The 12,502-nt window shown below is 41.2% G+C and overlaps 1 protein-coding gene across 1 annotated transcript in view; it reads left to right on the top strand.

Moving 5' to 3' along the window:
• Positions 1-2,518: 2,518 nt before the first annotated feature.
• Positions 2,519-12,502, top strand: part of cnbd1 (cyclic nucleotide binding domain containing 1) — a 58,505-nt gene continuing 48,521 nt past the window's right edge. The window contains exons 1-4 of the mRNA XM_064949140.1: positions 2,519-2,645; positions 2,984-3,062; positions 3,332-3,448; positions 6,745-6,864. Coding sequence (XP_064805212.1) covers positions 2,612-2,645; positions 2,984-3,062; positions 3,332-3,448; positions 6,745-6,864 — 350 coding nt within the window. The 5' untranslated portion in view covers positions 2,519-2,611. The remainder of the gene's footprint in view (positions 2,646-2,983; positions 3,063-3,331; positions 3,449-6,744; positions 6,865-12,502) is intronic.

A 12,502-nucleotide genomic window follows, 5' to 3' on the forward strand; every position in this document is an offset into this window, starting at 1 on the left:
CAGCTCGGACATCCATGCATACCCCACAAGACATGCCACCAGAGGTCTCTTCAAAGTCCCCAAGTCCAGAACACACTATGAGAGGCGCACAGTGCTACATAGAGCCATGTATACATGGAACTCTATTCCACATCAGGTAACTGATGCAAGCAGTAGAATCAGATTTTAAAAGCAGGTAAAAATACACCTTATGGAACAACGGGAACTGTGAAGTAATACAAACATAGGCACAGACACATGCACACTATACACACACATGTACACATGGATTTTGCATTGTAGATATGTGGTAGTGGAGTATGGGCCTGAGGGCACACACTTAGTGTGTTCTGAATTCTGTAATGAATGTATTGTAATGTTTTTAAAATTGTATAACTGACTTAATTAGGGATCCATAGGGATCCATAATAAATACAAATACTCCACACACAGAGACTTGTACAAAGCTCTCCCTCACCCTCCATTTGACAAATCTAACCATAATTGTATCCTCCTGATTCCTGCTTACAAGCAAAAACTAACTAGCAGGAAGCACCAGTGACTCGGTCAATAAGAAAGTGGTCATATGAAGCATATGAAGATGCTAAGCTACAGGACTGTTTTGCTAGCACAGACTGGAATATGTTCCGGGGCTCTTCCGATGCCATTGAGGAGTACACCACTCATGGCTCACATCAACACCATTTTCCCAGAACCCTAGACCCACTCTAATTTGCATACCGCACCAACAGATCCACAGATGATGCAATCTCTATTGCACTCAACACTGCCCTTTCCCACCTGGACAAAATTAATACCTATGTGAGAATGCTATTTATTGACTACAGTTCAGCGTTCAACACCGTAGTGCCCTCAAAGCTCATCACTAAGCTAAGGAACCTGGGACTAAACACCTCCCTCTGTAACTGGATCCTGGACTTCCTGATGGGCCGCCCCCCAGGTGGTAAGGGTAGGTGACAACACATCCTCAACATGGGGGCCCCTCATGGGTGTGTGCTCAGTCCCGTCCTGTACTCCCTGTTCACTCATGACTGCATGGCCAGGTACGACTCCAACACCATCATCAATTTTTCTGATGACATAACAGTGTCACCAACAATAATGAGACAGCATATAGGGAAGAGGTGAGAGACCTGGCCGTGTGGTGCCAGGAGAACAACCTCTCCCTCAATGTGACCAAGACAAAGTAGATAATTGTGGACTACAGGAAAAGGAGGACCGAGCACACCCTAATTCTCATTGGCAGGGCTGCAGTGGGGCACGTTGAGAGCTTCAAGTTCCTTGGTGTCCACATCACCAACAAACTATCATGGTCCAAACATATTAAGACAGTCGTGAAGAGGGCACAACAAAGCCTATTCCCCCTCAGGAGACTTCAAAAGGTTCTACAGCTGCACCACGAGAGCATCCTGCTGACTGGTTGCATCACTGCCTGGTATGGAAACTGCTCGGCCTCTGACCGCAAGGCACTACAGAGGGTAGTGTGTACGGCCCAGTACTTCACTGGGGCTAAGCTTCCTGCCATCCAGGAACTCTATACCAGGCGGTGCCAAAGGAAGGTCCTAAAAATGTTCAAAGACTCCAGCCACCCTCGTCATAGACTATTCTTTCTGCTACCGCACGGCAAGCGGTACTGGAGTGCCAAGTCTAGGTCCAAAATACTTCTTAACAGCTTCTACCCCAAAGCTATAAGACTCCTGAACAGCTAATCAAAGGGCTACCCAGACCCTCTTTTACGCTGCTGCTATTCTGTTTATTATCTACGCATAGTCACTTTGACTCTACCTACATGTACAACATGTACATATTACCTAAATTACCTTGACCTTGACTAACCGGTGCCCCCGCACATTGATTCTGTACCGGTACCCCTGTATATAGCCTCGCTATTGTTACTGCTGCTGTTTAATTATTTGTTACTTAATTTTTTTATTTTTTACTGAACACTTTTTTAAAGCACTGTTGGTTAAGGGCTTGTAAGTAAGCATTTCACTGTAAGGTCTACACCTATTGTATTCGGCGCATGTGACAAATACAATTTTATTTTATTTTAATATTCAAAATGTATGACATGTTACAAATTCTAGCTACGTAGCTAGGTGACTAACGTTAGCTAGGAGGTTAGGGTCAATGATTAGGGTTAAGTTTAGGAGTTATGTTAAATGGTTATGAGAAGGATTAGCTGAAACGGTTATGGCTTGGGGAAGGATTATCTAAAAGAGTTAAGGTTAGGTTTAGGGGAAGAGTTAGCTAACATGCTACGTAGTTGCAAAGTAGCTAATTACCTAAAATGCTAAAGTTGTCCGTGATGATATTCCAACTCGCAAACCGTTGGGTTGCCTTAAGTAACCATCTGTTTTATGTAACCATACCAAACGTTACATATCATAATAATACCAGATGTTCGTTTACTATGTTACGTCTAGTCTGAGACCAACCTTTTCCAACCTGTGAGGGTGTTACCATGGCGAGAGGAAACTAGCCAAACACATGTCAATAGTATCTTTTCAAAGCTTGGGGGACACTGGGCTGTGGGTTGTCAGGGGTATTTTGTTATTTCGTTTTCTTTCTCTTCTTTACCCCAATTATATTATTTTTTATCCCGAGTGAAATGCAGCTTCATCCCTCTAGTTTGCAGCGCAAGGGTATGTTTTGCTTCTTTCAGGTGGTCAAAAGAGAAACAATGTTGCAGTAGTTAGCTATCATGCTAGCATCGGCAGCTAACTTCATAGAGATATCATGTTGATACATCGTGCGCACAAAATTTACACTTTGTAGCTAGTTAGCTACTTACTGTAGGTGTAGCATCACGTCCTTCCTACAACAATGTGGTGGTGACCTTGAAAAAAAAAGTTTTACCTTCTAAGAAATATTGTCGGAGCTAACTACAAAAAAATTGATCAACTGCCTGCCAAGTGAAGTTGCTGTTGATTTATTGAGTGTCACATTTATTACGCCAACCTCTATTCATGTCTCTCATCAGATGATCAGAAAATCCTGGGGATAGATTACACTAATTTGAAGGCTTTGTGCAGAATCCACGGGCTTAGACTCAGAGACAGGTAGGCCTATGACGCTCTACTCTACCTTTTATGAGTTAAGCTTCTTTCAGTTTCAGTTTATTCAGTCAGTGACAGTGTACATCGGAGACCTGTATTTAATGTGGTGGTTTCTAAAATACCAACAGATGCCTACAATATCAATATTGTAGGCTACCATGGGCACTTTTTAAAAAATTCATCATGATTCAGAATAGCTCTTGCACTCTAAATCACATCATCACATTTAATCCGTTTGTTGTTTTACTCCTTTGATAAACTTGTTTTTACAGCAACAGATACCAATCAACTGAAGAGGCCCATAACGATTTCATGAACTCCTATCAAAATATATTTCTCCTGTCAAAGAAAATGGTTGCCCGGAACCCTTTCCAGGCAGATAGCAAAGTGTAAGTATCTTACAGCTAGACAACAACACCCTATGCAAAACCGATGTCCTCTTCTGGGTAGACTACTTTTATAAATGAATCACGGACAGCCAGATAGCAGCATACAGTTCTCACGGATCATTATTTTAAATAAAGAGTTAACATAAGAAAATGGTCAATTTAACAGTAGGAGTGGTTTCCCGGACACAGATTAAGCCTAGTCCTGGACTAAAAGACAAGTTCAATGGGAAATCTTCATCGGAAATAGTTTTTAGTCCAAGACTAGGCTTAATCCGTGTCTGGGAAACCGCCCATAGAAGTTTGTGTGGAAGAAAATGGGATGACTGCCTTTCTGTGCACTGTGCTTTTTCTAGATACCAGCAGATGTTCCTAGCTAATTGTTTTCAAAGCCAGACTAGTGTCGCAAGAAATGATTGAGGTTTTCCACGTCTTATGAGGCTACATGTTTATGAACCTAAGTAGAGGGGGATGCTTTCAGTAGCATCCAGTTAAAAAAAGAAATAGTTTCTCCATCTAGTAAATAACCAAATGGAGAGAGAGAGGCGAGGGGGTGAAGAGTGCAGATGCACCACTATTTTATACCGTTCCAATGTTTACTGATGCAAGGAGGGCGGTCATTAGATCTCTCCATCTCATCCATTAAACTGATTAAGCTCAGAGTTCGAGCTGCGTACCTTTTCCGCCAAAGCTCTCACTCACTCCCTAAGCCAGAAAGCTAAGTGCATGTAGATCTTGCTTTGCACTGTAATGAATTCACAGAACGTTTAAGAAATAGACCTCTCCATAGTGGAAGAAGAACAATACAAAAAAATATATATTCATAACATTTTACTTTAACTTTGCCAAACGTTTAAGCAAGAAAAAAAAGGTAAACAAGTGAAAAGCAGCGTGGGCTGTTTTTACTAAGTGCCCTGGAGTGGAGTGACGCACAATAGTGAAACCTGTCAATCAAACATGGTTTGACAACACAACAACAAACCCACTCACAGAGAGACCGATGCATGAGTAATACATAATGTGTTACAGTGGAAAGAAAGGAAGCACTACTTTCAGCTACTGTAGAAATTAGTGTTCTGGTGGGCAGTGACATATGAGTCACAGCTTTAATTGCCGTGAATATAGATCCGCTCTCAGCCGGAGTTAGGCCTCTTGAAAAGGCCTTGCCATGAGAATGCCGGTGCCGGTACTCATTTTGGGTGCCAGTATTCTTTATATTTACACTACCGTTCAAAAGTTTGGGGTCACTTCAAAATGACCTTGTTTTTGAAAGAAAGGCACATTTCTTGTGCATTAAAATAACATCAAATTGATCAGAAATATAGTGTAGACATTGTTAATGTTGTAAATGACTATTGTAGCTGGAAATGGCTGATTTCTAATGGAATATCTACATAGGCGTACAGAGGCCCATTATCAGCAACCATCACTCCTGTCTTCCAATGGTACGTTGTTAGCTAATCCAAGTTTATCATTTAAAAAAACGAATTGATCATTAGAAAATGGTTTTGCAATTATGTTAGCACATCTGAAAACTGTTAAAGAAGCAATAAAACTGGCCTTCTTTAGACTAGTTGAGTATCTGGAGCATCAGCATTTGTGGGTTCGATTACAGGCTCAAAATGGCCAGAAACAAATAACTTTCTTTTGAAACCCATCAGTCTATTCTTGTTCTGAGAAATGAAGGCTATTCCATGTGAGAAATTGCCAATAAACTGAAGATCCCTTCACAGAACAGCGCAAACGGGTTCTAACCAGAATAGAAAGAGGAGTGGGAGGCCTCAGTGCACAACTGAGCAAGAGGACAAGTACATTAGAGTGTCTAGTTTGAGAAACTGACACCTCACAAGTCCTCAACTGGCAGCTTCATTAAATAGTACCCACAAAACACCTGTCTCAGCGACTCCGGGATGCTGGCCTTCTAGGCAGAGTTGCCACAAAAAGCCATATCTCTGGCCAATAAAAAATAAAAGATAGGCAAAAGAACACAGACACGGGACATTAGTTAAAAAGGACGATTGTTAAAAAGTGTTATGGACAGACTATTCTAAGTTTTTAGGTGTTCCGATCACAAAGAAGAACTTTCGTGAGACGCAGAAAAGATGCTGAAGGAGTGCCATCATTCAAGTATGGGGAGGCAATGGGATGGTCTGGGGGTGCTTTGGTGGTAAAGTGGGAGATTTGTACAGGGTAAAATGGATCTTGAAGAAGGAAGGCTATCACTCCATTTTGCAACGCCATGTCATACCCTGTGGATGGCGCTTAATTGGAGCCAATTTCCTCCTACAACAGGACAATGACCCAAAGTACAGCTCCTAACTATGCAAGAACTATTTGGGAAGAAGCAGTCAGCTGGTATTCTGTCTATAAGGGAGTGGCCAGCACAGTCACCAGATCTCAACCCTATTGAGCTGTTGTGGGAGCAGCTTGACCGTATTGTACGTAAGAAGAGCCCATCAAGCCAATCCAAGTTGTGGGAGGTGCTTCAGGAAGCATGGGGTTAAATCTCTTCAGATTACCTCAACAAATTGGCAACTAGAATGCCAAAGATCTGCAAGGCTGTTATTGCTGCAACTGGAGGATTCTTTGACAAAAGCAAAGTTTGAAGGACACTATTATTTAAATTAAAAATTATTATTTATAACCTTGTCAACGTCTTGACTATACTTCCTATTCATTTTGCAACTCATTTCATGTATGTTTTCAAGGAAAACAAGGACATTTCTAAGTGACCCCAAACTTTTGAACGGTATTGTAGGTGCAGGAGCTGCACAATACTTTTATCTAATATTATAGAAGAGGAACAGGAGCTCAAGCAGCAAAACAGGTGCTGGTACTCAGCTCCGGTGAGCTCCTGCCCAAGTCGAGCAGGAGCTGATACCCCCCATCCCGGATCCGGGATTGTGAATAAAGCCTCAGGCTCATTAGCATAACGCAACGTTAACGATTTCTGAAAAGGATCGTGGTTTGGTGGGTCATGTTTCGGAGAACACATCGGCATTTATCGCATGACTCAGGTAGCCTTGGTTAGAGCGTAGGACTAGTAACCGACAGGTTGCAAGATCGAATCCCTGAGCTGACAAGGTAAAAATCTGTCGATCTGACCCTGAACTAGGCAGTTAACCTGGGCCGTCATTGAAAATAAGAATTTGTTCTTAAGTTCTTAACTGTCTTGCCTAGTTAAATAAAGATAAAATAAGATTCTTAACGAGCCCTTGAGGAGTTGCAGCGATGAGAGAAGATCGCAATTTGGGGAGAAAAGGGGGGTAAAAAATAATTGTTGTCATTGTTCCCATCAGCGCTCCCGGCCCTGAGAAGCTGAAGGCCAGTGAGAGCCAGGAAGTGAACAGGAACCAAGGCCACGGGAGACAGACTCAAGAGACACTCATCAACCAAATGATCAAAGCCCTCAAAAAGTTGTGAGTAGAGAATTGTCTGTCATGGTGATAAAGCCATGTCCTGATCTACCAGCTGGTGGGCGAGATAAATCCTGATCTAATACTGAGGCGAGTTCAATAAAGGCTTGTTTGCAGCGAACATGTTGCCAGAGTGACAATTTCAGTTGAACGATTTGAATGAGCATTCCAATATGTTCGGTGAAACATCGAACAGTTACTTTTTGTAAGGATTACTGTGGCTTTTTAGCGACTATATTCAAACATAAAACAACTTAGCTATTCCTACTAAATATAGTAGAAAGTCTACATTGGCCACTTTATTATTTTTAGCAGCAGTTTAGACCCGAAACACACTTACGTTCACTACACATTATCATCTCAGACTGTTGGAATATGTTAGCCAACGTCAGCAAATTATTTCCCTTGTTGAACGCAACTCTAGTTATATTGAAGTAAAGAGTATATACTGTGATGTATGCACATTTAAGTGCAAGAACATAACTCCTGTCCACGATATATTATTGCATGCGTTCGTTGCATCTAAAAAAAAACGTGGTATTACCTTGAAGTAGTAGATATTACTGTATAATATCCCTGCACATAACTTCTGTAGCTTAAATTCATTCAGGTTTGTACTGTACAGTACAGTATCTCTGGTTGAGTCATAGACAAACAATGCTGTGAATATTGCACTTCTCTCCGAAACCAGAAGGGGGCAGTGTATTCCCTTTGTAACTGTCTCATCATCAAATTTTCTGAACATGTGCTGTGCTGCGCTCCTTCTTCACATTTCCCCCCTTGGCTGGCCAACGGATGATGAAGTACTGTTTTCATTAGAATTAGCCAGATGCAGTCGAGGATCATTCTGGCTACGTCCCAAATGGCACCATATTCCTTTTCCCTATACAGTGCACTTTTTGACTGAGGTCCATATGGCTCTGGTCAAAAGTAGTGCACATTGTAGGGAATAGGGTGACGGTTGGGTCAGAGCCCTGAGTTCTACAACAACCAACTCCAGCAGCATGACATATTAAGAATGTCAAATCAATAGCATTTGGTGCCTCTACTACACATGGAACTGTCTCAAAGTAAACGAACCAAATCACTATACCAGCCCCAGACCTCCTTGTAATCATCAAAGCTCCTTGTATCCTTTATTCATTTGGATGGGACAGACAGTTTATGTATGCCCTTTTGCCTTCATGTTTTGATTTCCCTGCTATCATGGTTAATCACTGTGAGATTATCCCAGACCAGCATGTTCAGTAAGTGAGTTTATTTGGCCCTCCCTGGCCATATCGTGACAAAGGCTGTGTCTGAAATGGCACCCTAATCCCAACATACAGTGCCTTCAGAAAGTATTCACACCCCTTTACTTTTCCCACATTTTGTTGTACAGCCCTGAGTTTAAAATGGATTCAATTGAGATTTTGTGTCACTTATCTACACATAATAACCCATAATGTCAAAGTGGAAATGTTTTTAGAAATATTTATAAGTAAATAAACAATGAAAATCTGAAATGTCTTGAGTCTACTCTAAGTAATCAGCCCATTTGTTATGGCAAGCCTAAATAAGTTCAGGAGTAATATTTGCTTAACAAGTCATATAGACTGAGTCCAGGCAACTTACTATGGATAAGAATAGTGTTTTTTGTATGAATACCTCATCTCTTTACCCCACACAAGGTCCCTTAGTTGAGCAGTGTAAGGTTCCTCAGTTGAGCAGTGAATTTCAAACACCTGTTGGTAGATGGGTAAAAAAAAACATACCTTGAATATCCCTTTGAGCATGGTGAAGTTATTAATTACACTTTGGATGGTGTGTCAATACACCCAGTCTCTACAAAAATACATTTGTCCTTCCTAACTCAGTCACCATGAGGCCAATGGTGACTTTAAAACAGAGTTGAGTGGTTGTGATAGGAGAAAACTGAGGATGGGTCAATAACATTGTAGTTACTCCACAATTGTAACCTAATTGACAGAGAAAAAAGGAAGCCTGTACAGAATAAAAATATTCCAAAACATGCATCCTGTTTGCAATAAGGCACTAAAGTAAAACTGCACAAAAAAAGGCAAATAAATTACATTTTTTATCCTGAATACAAAATAATATATTTGGGACAAATTCAATATAACACATTACTGAGTACCACTTTTCATATTTTCAAGTATTGATGTGGCTGCATCATGTTATGGGTATGCTTGTACTCATGATTAAAAAAAGAGTGGAGCTAAGCACAGGCAATATCCTAGAGGAAAACCTGGTTATTTTAACCAGACAATGGGAGATGAATTCACCTGTCAGCAGGACAATAACCTAAAACACAAGGCCAAATCTACACTGGAGTTGCTTTCCAAGAAAACAGTGAATGTTCCTGAGTGGCTGTATTACAGTTTTGATGCTAAATCTGCTTGAAAATATATGGCAAGACCTGAAAATGTTTGGGTGATCAATTTGACAGAGCTTGAAGAATTTTGAAAAGAATAATGGGCAAATGTTGCCCAATCCAAGTGTGAAAAAGCTCTTAGAGACTTCTCCAGAAAAACTCTTTAATCACTGCCAAAAGTATTTCTAACATATATTAACTGAGGACTAGGGGATGAATACTTATCTAATCAAGATATATTAGGCACTCTTTATTAGTAAAGGCATTTTAATTAATTATATGAAGAGTGCCTTGGTCCTCCTTTCTTTTTGATGACCAATTTACCCCTTTTACCAAAGAGCACCTTCTATCTACCAAAATGTACTATTGTGTACCTTAGTAGCGCTTCCCTCCCTCCTCTTTCTACAAGATATATTAGTGTTTTATATTTAATATATATATATATTTTTTTTTTACAAATGTTAGCATTTTTTCTTCCACTTTGACATTACAGACTATTTTGTGTAGATTGTAGACAAAAAAATGTCAAAGAAATTAATTTTAGTCTCACTTTGTAACACAACAAAATGTGGGAAAAAGTCAAGGGTGTGTGAATACTTTCTGAGGACTCTGTAGTGCAGTACTTTCTTCCTATAGCGAATACGGTGCAATTTCAGATGCCGAGATGGACGTCCCTCTGGTGAAATAAGGTAGCAACATCCTCCTGGCCGACATGTTTCTATTTGGGGTGTCTGTTTCCAGCCTGCCTGTGTAGAATGGATTCATTGACATTCCTAGTGTTTTTGTTTAATCTTTCCTTTTCATCGAGGCAGTGGGTTTTTACAAAGTTGCATTATTATGTGGCGTTTTTGGTTTCTCTTTCTCTGGTAGTGTTGGACAGGACCTGTGCAGAGAGAGAGAGAGGCCTCAGAGTGCTGTAGTATTTCATTGAGGGGATCATTGGGATATAATGTGTTGTACAGCAGGTGTGTGAAGTACTATTAGAACGAAGCCCCTCAGTGTAATCACCTACTCGCTATTCAAACATTACATCAGGGTTGGGGTCAATACCATTTAAATGAATCAATTCAGAAAGTACACTGAAATTCCAATTCCATTGAATGCTTTCAATTAGGAAAATTTGAAATTTGAATTTGGTTTTCTTTCTGAATTGACTAATTGAAATGGAATTGACCGCAACTCATGTCTTCTCTATGTTCCTGACACAGTGCTCTGTTATATAAAGACAAAGGATTTAGAGAAAGCATTTTATATTACTGTAGTAAGGCTCCCAGAATTGTTCTGAATCCGAAAAAGTGCCACACAGGTTTGGCAGGGTTTTGTACAAAACCCATGTTACCCACCTGCCTCGAAATATCCATTGTCTGAAGCAATCAGAGACAAAACTAACTGCACTAACCTCCCACCAACCTTTTGTGCAGTATTAAGCGACTGTATTATTCCTACTTTAAAGCTCTGTCAGTGTGTTGTTTTACCATCGGCTTATCTTCTGATCTGAGGTCAGTGTGTCTGCATCAGCAACAACAGGAGGAAGGTCAAGGTTAATGAAAGGTATCTCTCTCTCCTCTCTGCCACCTGGCCTACACAGATGGAACTACAGATATCACCATTCTTTCCCTCCCATCCATATGCCTGGTCTGACTGACTATGCAGCCCTGCCTGCACTGTTTTGGCCCTAGGCTCCTGCCCTGCTTTGCTCGCTGCTTCCCTAGTTTTTCACTTCCTCTCTGTAAACTGTTTTCACTAGGCTGGGGTATCTTCATATCGAGGCTGTGGATGCCAACTGCAATCTGTCAGGTTTAAGAATAAGTCTGTCTAAAAGATCTGCACTCTGGCATGAGGAAACAAGTGTTGTGGCTGTTTCTATGTTAAAACATTTATCAGTTGTTCAAATCAAATGTCATTTGTCATGTGCTTGGTAAAACAACAGGTGTAGACTAACTGTGAAGTGCTTACTTAAGGGCCCTTCCCAACAACACATTTTTTTTTTTTTTAAATAAGAGGTAATAACACAAGGAATAAATATACAATGAATAACGATAATGACAAGGGTACGAGGTAAATATGTACTCATAGGTAGTGACTAGGCAACAGGAAAGATAATAAACAGTATGTGACGAGTCAAGAGTTAGTGCAAAGGGGGGTCAATGCAGATAGTCCGGGTATCTATTTGGTTAACTATTTAACTGTTCAGGGTCCTGTTGGTTCCAGACTTGGTGCATCGGTACTGCTTGCCGTGCGGTAGCAGGGAGAACAGTCTATGACTTGGGTGGCTGGAGTCTTTGACAATTTTTAGGGCCTTCCTCTGACACCGCTTGGTATAGAGGTCCTGGATGGCAGGGAGCCCGGCCTCAGTAGTGTACTGGGCCGTACACACTACGCTCTGTAGCGCCTTCCGGTCGGATGCCAAGCAGTTTTCATACCAAGCGGTGATGCAGACAGTCAAGATGCTCTTAATGGTGCAACTGTAGAACTTTTTGAGGATCTGAGGTCCCAGGCCAAATCTTTTCAGCCCCCAGAAGGGGAAGAGGTGTTGTCGTGCCTTCTTCACAACTGTGCTGGTGTGTGTGGACCATGTTAATTCTTTAGTGATGGGGACACCGAGGAACTTGAAGCTCCTGACACACTCCTCTACAGCCCTGTTGATGTGGATGGGGGCCTCCATTTCCTTTTGTCCACCATCAGCTCCATTGTCTTGCTGACGTTGAGGGAACCACACTGACAGGTCACTGACCTCCTTCCTATAAGCTGTCTTATTGCCATCGGTGGTCAGGCCTACCACGGTTGTGTCGTCAGCAAACTTAATAATGGCGTTGGAGATGTGCACAGCCATGCAGTCCTGGGTGAACAGGTAGTACAGGAGGGTACTAAGCACGCACCCATGAGGGGCCCCTGTGTTGAGGGTCAGGCCTAGTTTTAATCTATTCTAACAAGTGCAGTTATTGTAGTTCTCTGCCTGTGAAATATGTATACTCAAAATAGAGTTAAGGGAATAATCTGTCTGTAGTCCAGTTACGGTATTACACAAGTCTCTTCAGAGAGAAATAACCAAACAGTCTTGTTGAAATAGCAAAAGAAAATTGGCATCAGTGAAAGGGTGCATATTGTGCTTCCTATTGATCTTTTGAAAATAGATTCACACTTTTGTTTTGAACATGTCATGAACAGATAAATGGGAGTTAAAGGCACTGAATGTGTATTGCACACACAGTGTGATTTCTACATTCTGTGCTGACACACATACTCGTTCTTTTATCCTCATGGGGA

Source organism: Oncorhynchus masou, chromosome 30, assembly GCF_036934945.1.
Source record: "Oncorhynchus masou masou isolate Uvic2021 chromosome 30, UVic_Omas_1.1, whole genome shotgun sequence".
NCBI lineage: Eukaryota > Metazoa > Chordata > Actinopteri > Salmoniformes > Salmonidae > Oncorhynchus > Oncorhynchus masou.